General features: G+C 54.6%; 1 protein-coding gene across 2 annotated transcripts in view; it reads right to left on the reverse strand.

The window, feature by feature from the left end:
- The window catches only part of AGAP3 (ArfGAP with GTPase domain, ankyrin repeat and PH domain 3), a 102,725-nt gene that overhangs the window by 21,305 nt on the left and 63,589 nt on the right, over nucleotides 1-17,831 (reverse strand). For both annotated transcript variants that reach the window (XM_088172485.1, XM_088172416.1), the window contains exons 10-11: nucleotides 17,441-17,545; nucleotides 12,607-12,775 (exon numbers count right to left, since the gene is read on the reverse strand). In XM_088172485.1, coding sequence (XP_088028611.1) covers nucleotides 12,607-12,775; nucleotides 17,441-17,545 — 274 coding nt within the window. The remainder of the gene's footprint in view (nucleotides 1-12,606; nucleotides 12,776-17,440; nucleotides 17,546-17,831) is intronic.

Consider the following 17,831-nt stretch of genomic DNA (forward strand, 5'->3'; position numbering starts at 1 on the left):
GGTCCTGGGAATGGAGCTGCTGGGATGGGATGGGCTGGGATGGGCTGGGATGGGCTGGGATGGGATGGGATGGGATGCTCTGACAGTGTCCACCAGCACCAAGCCCCCAGCGCCCCCAGTCCTGGTTATGGCCACAGCCACGGAGCAGGCGAAGGTGAAGAAGGGAGAGCAGAAACAGAGGGACTGGGAGAAGCTCCTCCTGCAGGGCCCTAGGGAGTGCAGATCTGACCCCTGCACACCCACCAAGCAAGGCCAGGAGCCCCAGCCCACCTTGCCTTTTCATCACACTTCTGAGGAGCAGCACAGGCTGCCACAAATGCCGATGTTTCATTTTGAAAGAAGGAACAGCTTCCATCAGCCTCTGCAGCCTCTCCAAGCTCCCTGCACCTCACTCAGCTGCCTGGAGTCACCCAGCCGTGGGGGAAGCCCCCCACAGCCCAGCCACTAGCTCGCTCCCACACCTCGTGCTGTGCAGCTCCAGCTTCTCTGAGGGAACTGCTGGGTGCTCCCAGTAAGGCCAGAGCTCTCAGGAACTGCATCCCTTTGTCCCTGGCAGCTGCTGGACATGCTCCCTGTAAACCAGGTAAGTGACAGGCGATCACTTGCAGGAACTGAACCCCCAAACTGCTGACAGCTCCCCAATCCCTCTCCCAGTCACTGTTCCCTCAATCCCCCTAAAAAGACTCACATGGCTCCATGATGCCTTTTCAGTAGAGCCCAGCTGATGATGTGGCACTGGAAGGAAAACTACCTAAACCCAGAATGGCCTTTTCCCAGCCATAACATGGCAGCCTAGATGCTTTGGTGAAACACCTGGATCAGAGCAAACTGGGAATTCTTCATTAAGGTGTGGCTGCTGAGGGTACAGGATAAAGGGGAGTTAGCCAAAAGGGCACCACTAGTTGGGAAGGAGATAATTTGCAGTCACTTGAGGATCTTTTTAGGATCTCTTTAATATTTTCAAGAGCAATTTGGCAAAATAAAGTATGGTCTGGAGAAATTTCCTGGTGACATTATGCTGGATGCTGCTGTCAGGCCCTTAAAGTGTGGAGGAAACCAACTTTGGCACAGGGAATGGGCTGTGCTGAATTTTAAAGAGGCACCAGCTGGAGAGCACTTTTGGGATCGCTCTGGGTTTATGGCCAAGTACAGGACAGGCCCTGCTCTCTCACAGGCAGAGTGTGGCTCAAGGGGGTGATGGAGGTGCTCCAGAATGGATGAGGACACCCTGGCATGGAGCAAACCCTGTTTTCTCTGGTGCTGCAGAGCCAACAGCACAGTGCAGATGAATGCTATTGACTGTCTGCCAAATGGTGCCCCCAGGACTCATCAGTCACTCTGCCCCTCAACCACTTGTTGCCAACACGTCATCATTTATTCCAAATAAAGACCAGGATTATTGTGAGTCACCTTACACAGAGCCTGGCTGGAGCCTGCAGATGAACAGGGCTCAAAGCCTCCCCAAAAGCTGAGGCTACTCAGGACCCTGAGCTGGACTAGAACACAAATCCAGCTAGAGGGAAACCTCCACTCCCAGAACCCAGCCAGTTGTTGAAGGGAGGTGAGAGCCAAGGAGCCTGGTAGAGCTGCCTGCCTGTGAAAATCCTGCTGGGGAGGACATAACTGACCCCCATGCCAAAGGGCCAGCAGCTGCCATGGCAGGAAGGTGGTCATCCTGGCAGCTCCTGTGGCTGCTGCTCCCAGAGCCACCTGTGCCCCAGAGCCAGTCCAGAGGCAGGAGTCTCTGTCAGGCTGGGTTTCTAAATGAAGCACTGCATGCTGTTACCTGGACACTTTTGGGTGCTTCCTCCTGAACAACTTCCATGAGCCCAAAACATATGGGCTGGCTCTGACCAGCCAGGAGCCCCAGGATGCACTAATGTCATTTCAGAGACACCAACCCCTGCATTCTCCTTGGGAGCTGGCCACCATGCAGAGCACCCAGACAGCTCCCAGGCGTGGTGGGGCACGTCCTGGGGTGACAGACAGACAGACAGACAGACAGACAGACAGGTGCTCTTCCCAGCTCTGCTGACAGCTCTGTGTGGAATCACTGATCCGAGCTGTGGCCGACGGAGGTTTCCCAGCCCAGCTCCGTGGCAGGGCCATCAGGATGTGGCAGCTTGCACACAGCAGGAGCCATTGCCTTGCACTGGGCCTCACAGATGCTCTGACACAGGGAATCTCCCTGTCTCTCAGTGCTGCCCTTGCAGAGCATGGGCTTGGACATCTGCATGTGCCAAGTAACTCAGTGACACCCCAGCTCCTACCAAAGCTGACTTGTGCTGGGTACAAACAATCAGGACAAAAAACTCTGCATGGCGCCAGTGTCTCTGGGACAACTGAGAGCTGGGCTGGCCGTGGCAGCAGGACAGGGAGGGCTGGCCATGACACTTCCCATTCCCCAGCCACAGCTCCAGGACACAGAGGATGAGCCAATGCTTCTCCAGCCAGCACACCAGTTCATCTCTGGTTTAGAGGGTGACCAACTCCTGTACAGCCTTCAAGGGCCCAGCAGCCTGGAGAAGCCTGGGAGTGGCCCCACCCCATCTGAGAGCCTGAGCTCTGCACCCACAGAGAGCCCACACTGCCAGCTCAGGCACCCACATCCACCCACGGAGCTGCTCCATGGCCAGGGAGGACGAGCTCTGCAAGAAAGAGGCAGATGCCTGGGAGAGCAATGGCAGACCTGGAGCCAGGGAGGGGCCAAAGGAGCCCCCAGACTGCTCAAGCTCTGCTGCACAGCACAAAGTCACATCTCAGGTCTGCCCCTCCGTCACTCCTGCCTGAACAGTGACGGATCTGTCAGGAAATGTGATCCTGACTTGAACGTTGCCAGTGCCAGAGATCACAGTGACACCGGGTAAGTGGTTCCAGTGGTTAATTGCCTTCACTGCTGAAATCTGGGCCTTCGTTCTGGCCTGAGTTGTCTTCCTTCTGCCACTGTCACTGGATCTGCTACATTTTATCTGAGAAAGAGCTCTCTCACCAATTTCTCTTCCTATACAGGTATTTGCAGATGGTGTTAAAATTACCTCTTAACCTTTTCTCCAATAAGCAAATCTACTGAGGTCGTTGAATCTTCCTACTGGTGATTCTGAGAGCAGTTCCTGGCTTTTACAGCCTTTCCTGTCCATCATTTCTTATCTCCTCCCGTGGACACATGAATCCATTAACCTGAGCCCTGTGGAAGTCCTCTAAACCCCAAAACCGACTGCTACCATCCACACGTGAAAAAGACCTTGACCACATCTTCGACAATTCTTGAATGACATAATTCAGCCTTGCTGATTCCAACATGTCCACATCTCCTACCTGCTGTTTAATTTGCTGCCTAATTACAGCTGGAGTATGAAGAATTCATCATTCTGTGCTGAGATACATCATCTTGCCTCTTCCCAAACACCAATACAAGCGTTCACTGAACACTTTGCTTTTTTTCCTTATTAACCATTCTATTATTCCCATACAGTAATGAAAGAATGCTGGGGTTAGGATTCATTAGTTCCTAATAAACTTGAAAAAAACCTTTTCACTGTCTTTAACTCCAGTGGTTCCTGTTCTGCATCCCCTCATGCAGCCATGGCAGTGCAGGCTCCTGTGCCAGCCAAGGTGGGAAATGAGCTCCCAGTACTGGACCCATCACTGTTACTTGTTATGTGGAAACTCCACGGAACATGTAATAGTTGAGGATTTAGAGATGTGGTGAGGCACATGAGCAGTGACTGTGCTCCTGAGTCTCAGCTGAACAACTGCCAGGGTGAAACCCGAGCAGCCACTCACCCAGCTGGGCAAATGAGTCTTTGGCATGGGATGGTGATGAAGGAGACCACGCTGCACATCCACACCAGGCTGTGGAGACCAGCACAGAGAGCACCAGGGAGGGCACGGGAGCTGCCCTGGGCTCACACCTGGAGCAGGAGACACAGGAGTTGAGTTTTTGCCAAGTAAAGCAGCTGTGAGAGCCATGAGAGAGGTTTTCCTCCGGGAGAAGGGAACAGAGGTGAAGCGGCAGACTTGTGCAGATGTCCCCAAAATGGGAAGCTCTCCATGGGGTGGGCAGTGCTGCTGTCCCTGTCAGCTGGGACAGCCCTGTCCCCGCAGAGGAGATGGGGGCTTTTCCCGAGCAGTTGTGCTGTGCTGGTGCTCCACCTTCATCAGTGACTTTGTTGTTGAATTCCTCATCACCATCATTTGTGAAATGTTGTTTAAGCTCCTCCCCAGACCCGGTGGGCACGGAGTGTGATCTGGGCAGCGTGAGACTCCCCCGTGCAGCCCTTTGTGTGGCTGCAGCCACAGTGAGTCTGGGAACACAAGGAGCTGGAATACTTCCCATGAAGCCAGGAGGGTCACTTTGAAGGCTGCTCACAATTAATCACTGCTGGCGGATGTTGGGCCGGGATGCTGGCACGGGAATGGCAGCAGGAGCCTCCAGCACAGCTCCAGCTGGCTGTGCCAGGCCACACCAGTGCCACCAGCCTCCACCCAGCTCAGCTTCCAACTCCTGCTCAGCACTGACCCATTCCTTTATCGTGTTAATTTTATCATCACTTTTCATACACACACAGATACAGCAGCACAAACCACAGCAGCACAAACCACAGCTCCCTCCACCCGCTCCTGCCCCTCCTCACTATTGGGGCAGAGAGTGAACAGTTCACCTCTCCTCTCCACCAAAACTGACATATTTTTAAGCAGCACCACCTTCCTTTTAACTTTCTGCTATCCAGTAAAATATTCTTTTAAAACTCCTAATTACTCCACTTTTTTCTGTCTCCTGTTTAAAATCTTTCTCCCAAAAGATCTGGCACGTAATTGCTTCCAGCTTGGCGAAATTGGCTCAGGTATCTTTTTGTGTGCATGTGTCTGTGTATGTGTGTGTTTAATACTCTATTTCTGATCTGAATTTTACTCTGCCTGAACACCAGCAAAATTACCAAGTTACTTTTACATAAGGCACCACTGAATTTAGTTTGGTGACTGGCTGAGGTGGGGGTAACAGCGGTGTTCTCCCTGGGAGCTGCTCTGCTGTCTGGAACCAGAACTCACAAAGTCCAAAGAAGCTTTAGTGCAACTTCATAAAGTCCCTCAGTGACTTTACTACATTAACATCACTTACTCTCCAACACGTTACAAAGAATTATGTCAGAAAAGCAAGGTGCTGGGAATGAGCAGCAGAAGCTGATGAAGGAAGCATGGTCTGTGCTCCAGATCACTCTCCTGGTCTGTTACTGTGAAGAGAGGTGTCACTTAGGGTTCCTGCAGAAACCTGGAATCACAAGCTGCAGGAAATCTGCCAGAAACTGTGTAGATAAAAGCCACAACCCAGAACAGATGCCTGGGATCTCAGGTGGCAGAGGGAGGTGGACACTCATGAAGGCAGCACCGACGTGGATCCCTGTTTGTGTGCACAGGGAGCAGGAACCTGGGTCTGAGACAGAACTGCAGGAGGAGAGGAATCAGAGCCAGAGCTTCCTGGGCTTGCTGAGGACTGAGGACCCGGACCAGCACTGCAGTGACTGATGAAGAACACCCCCTGCCCCCAGCTCCCAAGTGCAGCCAGGGAAGGGCTCTCTGGGGACGCTGGAATTGCTGAACTTTCCTCCACAACTGCGGTTTCTAAAGCCATTCCCTCATACAAGGCTTCATCAGCCCTGCCTGCTTTGTCCATAAAGGCTACTTGGTGTGCAGCAGCACAATCTCCTGGGGTGCACAGACTCAAGGGGATGGAGCAAGCCCTGCTCTGTTTGGAGAACAGGATGCCTCTGCCCCTTGCCTGCTAGTGAGGAGCTTTTCCATGCTCCTCTGGGACACCTCCTAGTCCAGCAGCAGAGTGCAGACCCCAGGCAAAGGGCCTGGGTGCTGATGGCAGAGGCAGCTCCAGGCAGATTCACCCCTGGAGCCAGTGCCTGCATCAGGGATGAGCTGGGGCTGTGTGACACCAAAGAGCAGCAGGACTTTGTGGCCTCCTGGCCCCTCTCCCTCCTGCAGCACAAGCCTGGTTTGCTGGAGAAGGCTCTCAGTCCACCTTGGAGAACACTGGCCAACCCTCCAGCCCAGTCCTCCCTGGCAGCACCAGGCAAGTTATTTACACTGAGATTTTAACAGGTGGCCACTAATTACACCCTTGCAGCTTTTCCAGGTGCCCCATGCAAAGCACCTGAGCCAGATGCTCCAGAATTCAGAATGCTGAGAGCTTCAGCCATAGCCCCCAGGCCTGGCTATCTGCCCCATGCCCACCTGGCTGCCCCGGACACCTTGGCCAGCCCTGGGCAGGGCTCTGATCACCATGGCACTCTGCTGCCTCGTGCCTCTCTCTCCCTGCTCCTCTCCTCCTTCCTTTCTCCAAGGCCTTCTCCCAGCTCAGCCCTGCACTGCAGGCTCCTTAGTGATCTGGTAAGGAGTAAGTATCAACTCCCAGCAATTATCTCTAATTATGGTTAGTGATTATACTGTTGGGTCGGAGGAAATCAATCTCTGCTTTTCCACTGGGGAGGGCAGGTAGAGCTGGGCTGTGGAGGGAAGAGGCAGCAGCAGTTCCCTTCGTGCTCCAGTGCCCTCCATGAACCTCTCCCTGCCTGCACGGCTCTGGAGCTGCTTGTTCCACGAGCAGGAGCCATCCTGACCCAGCAGAACCTCAGCCCTCCAGCCTCCTGTCCAGCACTAGAACCAGGCACCAGGGATTGCTGGTCCTGTCCCACCTTGTGTCATCCCACTCGGCTGCAGTCACATTCCTCCTCTTCCCACAGAGCCCTGACAATTTCTAGCTTCAATGCAAAACTTTAACAGCTCAAGCCTCACATTTGGATTCATCCTCCACCTTCAGACATGCAGATAAACATTCGTAAGAGGTTACTGTATGACTGTATTGGTGAATGTATAATATTTATAATATACATATGAATTTGCAGTATTTTATACATGATTCATTATTCAAAATATTAATTACAGATAAATTTTAGTAAATCTCTCATCTCAGCTTCATCTTCAGACTACAAACAACCCTTTAACATATTACTGGGAAGGGCAGAAGTCCCACACAGAGGAATAGACAGACCTTCACCCCCTTCCTTCCAGCTTGGCATCCCCAGGTCCGAGTTACAGAATCCCAGACTGGCTTGGGTTGGAAGTGACCTCAAAGATCATCCACTTCCAGCCCCTGCCCTGGCCCTTGGCTGACCAGCAGTGACTGACATTGGACTTTCACAGTCAGACTCCAGAAAGCCAAGTGAGCAAGCTGAAATCGCAGCTGCAGGGAGGGAGGAAGGGAGGGAGTGTCCCCACAGCTGGCACTGAACCAGCTGTGCACGGGCACTGCCCCCACCCCGGGCACAAGCTCAGGCTGAGGGGAGGCACGGGGGGCCCTGCTCTGCCTTTCACTCTGCTGCCCAGCTCCCAGGGTTTTCACCACAATGAAGAGCACGGCCGACAGGACCCTGCCCCGAGCAGACACTGTGCACGGCACAGAGCAGCCTCGGCACCACGGGCAAATCCCAGCGACAACAAAACCCACCCAGCCCTCCCTGCAGAGTGTGGAGCACAGGTGTAACTTGGGATGTTCCTGGACACATGCCAGGGCAGGGTGACACGAGCTGCTGCTGGGGGGGGGGGGAAGCAAAATCAACTTTCAGAAGTCAGAGCTGAGCTTTCCCTCCTGAGTCCCCAATTTCCAATCTTCTGTAGATAAATGACCCTGCTCCGACCTGAAGAATCTGTCGTGCAACCGCAACCAGGAGAAAGGCAGGAGATGATCCAGCAGCCTCCTGTCTGCCATGACCTGCACCACCCTGCTCTCACTGCTCTTCTTCCCTCAATGTCATTGTCCCCCACGGCGAGCAGCGGTGTGCCAGGGAAACAGGTTTTCCCTTTTCTTTGTTAATTCTTCCCTCATTACATTTGAAATTCCACAATCAGTGTGCACTGTAATTGTCGAATTTGATGCTAATGATTAATGAATTAAACATGGATCCATCAATTAGTCCTCGGAGAATAATTCTGCATAAAGCAGCGGATAATGTAATTACAGTAACAAAGATAATGAGATGTTAACATCGACGGAGCCCGACGTGACATGATCACAGCAGGCTCAGCAACCCCGGCCTGGGGGAGCCAATCCCTCACTCTGCAGAGGCAGAGCATCGGGGGGCACGGGGTTGGCGGGGGGGCAGTGCCACCGCGGCGGGCACCGGCAGCGGCTCTGCACCGCCTGCCTCGGGCCAGTGCTCCGGCCACGGCTCCAGAGATGCCAGCCTGAACACGGCCAAGGCCCCCAGCTGCCCCAGCACCAGCCCCTGCCATCCCAACGCTGGGAGGGGCTGAGGCCAGCACAGGCTCCCTCCCACCAGCCCACCTGGCACTGAGCCCCAGGGACGGGCACGCTGCCACACTCTGTGCCCCAACAGCTCCCTGGCCAGAGCTGTGGAGCCAGGAGTTGGTGCCAGCACACAGAACTCAGCCCAGGGACAGCTGGACCCTCACCACCTCAGAGCAAACAGGAGCATCAACCAAGCAGCGCCTCCCAGCAGCACTTTCCCTGCAGGAGATGCAGGAGTGATGCTGCACAAGCAGGAGCAGGAAGACGACTCACACTGGCACTGGCCCCAGCACACGTGTCAGACCACGCAGCTGCTCCTCGGGCTGAAGAGAACTGACCAGCAGCAGTGCCACCAAAACCATCCAGAGCCTGAGCTCCCAGCTCCATGCTCAGTGTGACCGGCCCATCCTGCTCAGCCTCCCCTGCTGAGGACATGCTGCCATCTGCTCTCCAGCACTACATCCCACGGCAGACTCATGGCCCTCAGCAAGCTGGAGAACCCCCCAAGAGCCCCCCAGAGAGGAGCAGAACTTTTCCCTTTAGCCTGCTCCCTTTACTCTTTGCTCTGGCTCCCTTCAGTCCCATCTCTGCTGCTGGAACACCTCCAGTCACTGCCTGCAACCACAGCCATCCCAGCATTGCTGCAGCCCCTTCCTGCACTTCTCTTCACTTCTCACTCCAAGGCAGGCTTCCCGTGGTCAGCTCTGGCATGCTCTGCCCTCACTGAGCACTGGAGCCCGCTGGGTGCACGGCTGTGGTCGGTGCCATGCACGGACCATGGCACCAGGACCTCCCTGTCCGTGCTCCCCTTTGCTCACACTGCAGCAGGTCCCTACAAAGCTCTGTGAAGCAAGAACCCAGGGCTCATCTGGGCTGCCACCATCCTTCCTCCCCCACTGAAGTCCCTTTTCATCCCATCTGCACTTTGACACAAGCTGTTCCTCGAGCCAGAAACAAGTGATGCAGCACAGCACAAGGCCAGGTGAACCTGATGAGCAAGGATGCACCTGGGGGCCGTGAGGGAGAGGCCAAGAGAAGTGACACTCCAGCAGGAAGAGGAGCAGCAGGCATTTGCAGGAGACACCTGACCGAGCAGTGCCACACCTCTAGTGAATACCTGCCTTCAGGCCATGACACCTGTGAGCTCTGGCAGGAGATCTGCTCATCCCTCTCCTGCCCAAACACTGTGATCCCATCCCCTGCCATTGGCAGGGACACTTCCTACCAGACCAGGCTGCTCCAAGACCTGTCCAGACTGGCCCTGGACACTTCCAGCAATGGGGCAGCCACAGCTTCTCTGGCCAACCAGTGCCAGGGCCTCACCACCTTCACATGGAAGAACTTCCCAATATCCAGTCTAAACCTCCCCTCCTTCAGTATAACAACATTCCCCCTTGTCCCATCACTCCAGACCCTTGTCCAAGGCTCCTTCTCCAGCTTTAGGCACTGGAAGGGTCTGAGGTCTTCCCTGGAGCCTTCTCCAGGTTAACACCTCCAGTTCTCTCAGCCTCTCTGTAGGAGAGAGCTCCAGCCCTTGGAGCATCTCCATGCCCTCCTCTGGACAATGGGGAACTCATCCAACCCTAAGTAAGACCAAGCCTAACTACAATAAAGTTGATCATGACTGAGTCCCCTCTGGTTTCACAAACACAAGTCCCTTCCTCATTCCTACTGCATTTAGCTTGAAGCTGTCTAAACCAGCTTTGGAGTTATTCTGAATCCTCACCAGAGCATCTGCATCCATGTATTTCATCCACATACAGGGCATGGTGAGATTTATTTTTTTCTTCTTCTCCCCTCTATGTCCCTGGTCCTTCCTCATGCCAGGTAAGGGCTGTGTGTGAACAGACATCAGCCAGCACACTCACTTACCTTTGCAGAGTTCAGGTCACAGAGGAACCACAGATGCTCTGAACTCTAACCACTGGTTTTGCCCAGAGACTCCTGGAGCAAGACAGCAAACCCCTCATGTCTCCAAAGACTGTGTCCTCTGAAGATTAACTTGTGACTGGCAAAGAACTGCAAACTTTAAAGTTCTTCCTCTGCAGTTCCAGAAATATGTGTCAGATGAGAGATGCCCAGTGGATCCAGTAATAGTCTCATCCACAGTCTCAAAGGTGGCAAAACTGTGGGGTCACTGCTAATTTGAAGTGGGGCAGATTTTCCACCAACCCTAAATCCAGCCCTGGTCATTGCACAGGGATAAGAGAGAGAGAGAGGGTCTGTGTCCCATTAGTGCATTTGGTGACTGCATCCACTGCTATTGGGCTTGGAAGCATCAGAGAGAGAAAAAAATACTTCAGAAAAGCCTTTACTGATTGTGTATCAGAAGAAAAACCCTTCTGACACTGCATACACAGCCTGAGCTGAAACAGGACACACATTATGTGCTTAAAGCTGCTGTCCTAGTGCTGAGCCCTGCATGGACACACCCATTCTGGGCAGCCCAGGGCACTGCTCTGCTCAAGGGCAGACAGCCAACAGGGGATCCCAAAGCCACAGACCCTACATGCATTGTACCACAGGGTCCCAGCCCTGCACACACAGGCCCAGCAACACCCACCAGCTGGACTGTTCACATCTTGTGAACAGAAAACTGGGCTCATTCCAGAGGCTCGGGCAGTGCTAAGTCCAGCTGCTCTCCAGATAAACTATTCCAACATTCATTTCCCCCTGTTAGGAAACTGCATCTCCTCTCCTGTGTGAACTGCTCTAACTCCAGCCCCGTGCACTGAGCCTGCTCCAGCCCTGTGGCCCAGACTGAAGGGTCTCATGCCATACTCACTCCTTGGCTCTGGTTTTCCAGTGATCAGTAGCCCAGACACGTCCCAACCCAGTGATCAGTAACCCAGGTACATCCCAACCTGCTCCTGTGAGCCCAACAGGACTGAGAGGACGGCTGCAAGTAGGATATGGAGTTAAGTGAGCAGCTGGTCTGACAGCAGCCATCAGCATAAGCTCCTCTGTGGTTTGGATCCTTCCCCCAGCTCTGATACCTCTGCTAAGTCAGAGCCCAGACAAGGCAGCTCTGACATGCAGGCAGAGAAGTGTCCCTGTCCAGAATCAGGAGCTGTCCCCACGCTGGGGCACGATGAGTGTGGGTGCTGGTGGTGGTGAAAGAGCATCAGTGTGCAATGGAGAGCCAAGACAAGGAACAGGCAGAGCTGCACAGACAGTTTATCCACAGATGACTTCTGACTTGACAAGAACAGCAGGTTGGGTTTGGGAGGGCTCATGGTGTCCTCCTTGGCACCATGTGAGCAGAGATGTTACTGTGCCCCACTCTCTGTCCACGTCTGTGTGTGACACCACGGACTCCAGCAGCTCCTGGCACTCACCCCAGCCTCATTCCACCTCCCCTCAGCCCCAGGACACTCCGAAGCACTGTGCTGACAGCACCTGACCACGGGGCAGAGCTGGGGTACAGAGCAGCAATGAACAAGATGGGGATATGCCACCCAAGCTCGCCTTCAGTGGCAGTCCTGGACTCAGAAGGATTTCTGTGGTCAGCAGCACCACCAGCACTTCCTCAGCATCCTAAACAGAGCCTTTTCCATAATCTGTGCAGCAGACTGTGCCAACAGCTAGCTGGGCAGAAGGCAGGTGGAAACTGCCCACCCTGGCCAAGGACACCAGCCCAAAGGACACAGTAAAGGCTCTGGGAAATGTGGGCAGGAAAGCCCCAAGTTCAACAGCTCCCCCAGGCATGGCGAGAACCTCCCTTGGCAGCAGCAGCAAGGAGGAGCATGGCAGGAACTCTGAGAGGAGGAGTGTGGCAGGAGCTCTGTGGGAGGCAGAGGGGCAGCCAGCCTCCCAGTCTCACCTCACCACACTCTGGGGCAACTCTTCAATGTGCACACAGAGTGATGATCCCAAACCAGACCTTCATCATTTCTCCAGGGGAAACTGAGGAGGAAATAGGGTCCCAAAATCAGAAAGAAAGAGAAAACAACTTGTCAGGAACCAAAAGCCTTGGGATTTCCTTTGATTTAGGGAGCAGCAGCTTCCACCACGTGTAGCAGCTCACCAGCCTCAACACTCTCCTCAGGGTGAGGAAATTCCTCAAGGGTTCACGCTGCCAGTTAAACCCTTTGATGTTCTTCTGTCCTGGACACCAACCAGCACAAAATCTAAGAGCAGCTTACCTGGGACTGCACAGAAATGCTAATGCCCACCAAAGGGACTCCTTGAGGGTGCTGAAAGCAAGTCAGAGGTGCCCTCAGAAGGGGCTCTGCTCCCAGCTCAGCAAAGCCAAGGGCTGCTGGCTCTGTGCCAGCCACAGCAGCTCTTACCTGTGCCTCCTGCCAGCTGTGAGCTGCTCCTCTCCTTGGCCAGCCCGTTGGCCTTGGGGCTGGCGCTGGGCGCTGCTGCTGCCGTGGCCCTGGGGAGCCGCTTGCCCGGGACCTTCACCGTGGTTCTCAGCAGATCGATCTCCTTGCCATGCACGTTCTGCATGTAGTCCTGCAGCACAGGCACAAGGGTGGAGGGTCAGCCCTGCCCCAGCCAAACACGCTCAGCTCCCCCCCAGAATCAGCACCAAGCCCTGTGGGATGCCAGGACAAGCCCATGTGGGGATGAGAGATCAGATGGAGCCAAAGGGCATGCAGAGGCATCAGCACCCTCCCTACCATCCCTTGCTTCATCTCAGCACTCAACTGCAACAGCTAACAATAGAATAGAATAGAATAGAATAGAATAGAATAGAATAGAATAGAATAGAATAGAATAGAATAGAATAGAATTACAGCATAAGCAATCAGATACCTAAAAATTCTCTCTCAGGTTCCAGCTGGGGTAAGAGAAACCCAAACCAACAGAACTCAGGTACCTCCCTTGTTCATGCACCTGCAGAGCTTCCTATTATTCAAAATGTGGTGCTTCCCCCATTTCTTCTGGTAGACAATTCATTATACAACCAAAGCCCCATGTGCAGACTTTTACTATCACTCTGCCCTGTCTTCCAAGAGCATCTCAGCTTTCAGTCAGAATGAGAGTGCAGACTCCAAACCTCTCCCGAGCACTGTGTCCTTTCCTGTGCCTCCCAGCCCTCTCTCATGAGGCCAGCTCGTCCTCAGGCTTGTGCCCTCAGAAAGTGAAGACCCAAGAAGAGGGGAACTGCTGGTCAGATCCCAAGGGAGCAGGGACCAACACTGGAGCTCAAGATTCTAGGAGGAACAGGGAGCTGGGGACACCATCCCTGGGCTCCTATGCTGCCATCAGGAGAGGAGCCACAGCAGTCCAGGGAGAGCTTGTGGCTGCTCTGGGGGGCTTGCGTTTACTCCAGCTCACAAGGAGGTCACCAAAAAGATTAACTCAGAGATGTCCCTGTCTGCTTCCCCGTCCAAGAAGATAAAGACATGAACACGCTCAGTTTAAGAACAACAATCCTCCCATCCTGGCCCCAAAGGCAGGTGACAGGGGCTGCACAGACCATGCTCTGTGCTTTCAGGTAGCTATTTGCAAGGGTCATAGTTTCCCAACAGCACCTTCACACCTTGGTCTGAACTCTTGTCTTTCCACTGACCCCCCGCAGCCATCCTGCCCTCAAAGCAAACCCCAGACATGGGGCAGCACACCCCAGGCATGGGGCAGCACACCCCAGGCATGGGGCAGCACACCCCAGGCATGGGGCAGCACCAAAGCACACCCCAGGCATGGGGCAGCACACGCCAGGCATGGGGCAGCACACTCCAGACATGGGGCAGCACACTCCAGACATGGGGCAGCACACCTCCCACGCTCCCAGGGCTGGACAGCCTGGCTCAAACCTTGGCACTCTCCTTCCAGCACCCTGGGTGACTGACACCAGCAGCCCAAGCACTCCCAGCGGGGTGCAGTCCCGGTGCCAGTCCCGGTGCCAGCCCTGGGCAGGGACCCTCGCAGGGGCTGCAGGATTTTCCCTCACTCAGCACAAGTGCGGCGGTCGCCGGCTGCCTGCCGGAGCGAGCGGTCACTGCCGCTCGGCTTTTATTACCCACCATAAAACAGCAATTTCTTCCCAAGCCTCCTCGCTAATTACCCAGCCAGTTCTCTCATTTCATTTTATTACTGGAATTAACAACGAGTTCAAAGCGTGGAAAGCTATTAAGATGTGTGATTAAGCCACATTCAATTAGTTTCTACAAACAATTTAATTGATGTTGCAGATAGAATTAACAGAAGGTGATTGTGTGAATGGCTCCACTGGCTGCAAAATGGGAGCTGCTTCCCTGGCTGTGTGCGGCACGGCCGGCGAGCCTGGGCTCAGCCTCGCACCTTCCCAGCAGCACAGCTCTCTCTGAGGCTTTGGGAAGTGATGGGAAACTGCACCACGCTCTTCACACAACTTGTTCTTTTCCTGTTGCTGAACACACTCACAGAAAGGTAGAAATATAGATGCAGCAAAGAAAGCCCTGCTGAACCCAGGGATCAGGCCCCCAGCACTCCTGCCTCCATTTCCAGGCCTGTCCCTGACTCCACCAACTGCTCTGGTGCAGAGGCAGAGGTGGCACCTGAGGGCAGGAACCCACCGACTGCCCCACAGCTCCCCAGCATGAGTCCGGGCTGGTGGCCAAGGCATCCTGATGCTTCCATCAGGAAAGCTCACCAGCACGTGTCACCAACCTGTGACTGCAAACCCAGAGCTCACACCTGACTCCTGGTGAGGAAACTTTCAAGTTGAGCTGGAGGTGCCACAATCCACACCCAGAAATAGACTGAGTGATGAACTCCCAAAAGCAGATTAAGAGCTCCACCAGGAAGCTTTTGTTGGTAAAATCAGCAATGCCAGAGCCAGGCCCTGACCTCCATCCAATGGAGCACAGACATACCCTGGCCAGATGTGCACTGGAGGAGAAAGAAATTAGGGCTGCTGGTCTCTGAGGTGCTGACACCCACCCCGGGAGGGACAGGGAGGGAATGTAGAGAGAATGGAAGAGAAGACAACCCAGGAACTGCCCTGACTTATGCCAAGGAACAGCCACTGGGAACACAAAAAGAGCACAAAAACGCTCTGGGGCATTGAACATCCTGATGGGCAGGGAAGACTCTCTTCCTGCAAGGCTCAGCCTGCCCTCAGGGACCCTTTGCTGCATCCAGAATTCCAACATCCCCCAGACACGTGGCAGGACAGGCAGGGAAGAAGCTGGGACTTCCCATCCCATGGCAAGAACTGGATGCTGCACATCTCCTTGGCTGACGCTCTGTGGTTTGTTCTAGCCCACAGCTCCCCTCCCCCCAGCCAGCCAGCCAGCCTGGGATCTGTTGCCACACTGAAGTGATAGAAGAGTGCATGCCCATCCTCAGAGCACAGGTTTGTTCCATCCCTAACGTGCTCTGTTGTCTCATCCTGCGAAGAGACATGGGAGCTTTGCCTCAGGCCACAGGGTACAAATCCATCACAGCACCTCCTGATCCACTCTGGAAGACAGGGAGCAGCAGATACAACGGGACATCCTCCTCTGGACTACCTCTTCCTCCTGCTCGTCCCTGCACCTGCCCCTTCCAGGCAGGTCGTACACGAGGTACCAGAGGGAAGAGAGGCAGCAAGGCTTTGTGGATCCCACCAGCATGCTGCCAGAACTGCAGCACACAACGGGACGTGGTGGTGGGTGCCACAGTCCTGTCCCCAGCTGCTGGGCAGGCAGTGCCCCGGGGGAGCACACTGAACCCAGCCTTGTGGCAGCCAGGCTGGGCAGCCCCAGCTCTGCCCACGTGTAATCCAGCCCTGCTGTAGGCAAACACATCCAGTGTACAACTGCTATCTCAGGTGCAAGGTTCAGAGCTCCCTGTGCAGACTGGGCAGGAGAGGCATCACCCTCAGCAACGGGCTGGGGATCACCAGTGGCACCAGCTGGAAGCAAACCTGTTTTTTTCCCGGGGCAACACAATGATGAAATGAAACACTGAAGTGCAGGAAGGAAAGTGAGTAGCATCAATCTCCGTCACACGTTGAGGAAGAAATGGTGAAAAAAGGAGAGAAAAAAGGCCTGGTGTGTGGCAGCAGCAGCAGCAGCAGCATCTGAGACTAGCTAAATAAGAGCCCAGAAACTGCTCTGCCTCCACAGCTGATGGTAATATCACAGTAATTTCCATGGTGGAAATATGATAAGCCCATACACACAGGTGCACAGGTGAGCACACACACAGAGATGGCAGCAGCAGCCACTCCCTCCTGGTTTGGTGCTCCAAAAACACCAAAATCTGGGGTTACAAAGGTAGAGAACTGCAGACTGCAGCACAGTACAGGGATTGAGGACTCTGGGGGAAAGCTCCAACAAATCAGAGAAAAGAAATGCAATGGTTGGGTCTCCAGTTCAAGGACAGGAGGGTCCAGGGGCTCTGGAGTTCAGTAACTGAGCGTGCTAAACCCTGGAGTGAGGGTGCAGGGTTAGCAATGAGGACAAAGACCCTGAGGCCCAGGGCACTCCACTACCACACATCTGAGGAGATCAGGGACAGACTGAGGGCCTGGGAACATTCTCAAGAGCTGCAGCACCTCGTTCTTCTCCTTGCAGCCCTCTGAAGCACCCTGTGCCTCCAGCCACTGCCCGTGTGTCTGTCCTGTGCAGCCCGGCCTTGGCAGAGGTGCTGGGCCTGTGTCACAGGTGTGGCTGCTGCTGCAGGAGCAAACTGTGCTCGAGAGGGAACAGGGAAGAAGCCATTAGCCCCACAGTGGGGAGGCGACAGAGATGGATGGGGCAGCAGCTGCGTGCCTGAGCCAAGCAGAGACAAGGATCAGAGCTGCAGGGACAGCAGCTCGGCTCTGCACAGCCACCTCGTCTCCATTACCCAACACCTAGCAGCCACGAAAGTGACTCCACACCCAAATGGCACCAGCAGATATGGCAGCAAGGAGTTCTCTGCCTGCTCCTCATCTGGCTGCAGGGTAAGCCCTGCTTTCATGGACTGAGCAGGCAAACAGGAGAGATCTGCAGCCTCCCAGTGAATCCTGCACAGAGCGTGATTCCACCTGCCTAGCACTGAGCAAACGGAGAAAGTTTCCTCCAGACCCTGGTAAGAACCAGGTCTGCTGAAAATGCTGCCTTGGAGGCGGCCAACACTGCAAAAGCACTGCAGCAGCAGCAGGCACAGCATGAGGAACACTGCTCTGTGCCCCCCTGCTCCCCACGTCAGCCCGGTACTCACGTGCAGGCTGGGGTGGTAGGTGAGCACCCCATTGTCACACAGGGTCACGTACTTCTTCTTCCACTCCTTATTGAGGGACTTGCCACTGCGTTTGAGGAGGATGCCCTGGAAGAGAAGAGCCACAAGTCTCAGAGGGGGTTTGGTCCTGGCACCTCACGCTCTGCCAGCACTGTCCATTGGAGACTGGTCTTTGAGAAGAAACGACGAGCAGACTCAAGAGAACATCTTCTAGGCTGGCTGTCCCACACTCCCCTGGGCTGCACCCTGTCCTCAGCAACCCCTCAGTCCCCACAGACTGCCCCCTCCCTTCCAGGGGTAAGGGTCTCCACGTGTCAGTGCCAGTGTTCAGGTTCTCTGAGGGGCCCATCACATCCTCTGGTGTCCCAAACCT

Source organism: Sturnus vulgaris, chromosome 1 (assembly GCF_052056855.1).
Source record: "Sturnus vulgaris isolate bStuVul1 chromosome 1, bStuVul1.hap1, whole genome shotgun sequence".
Classification (NCBI taxonomy): Eukaryota; Metazoa; Chordata; class Aves; order Passeriformes; family Sturnidae; genus Sturnus; species Sturnus vulgaris.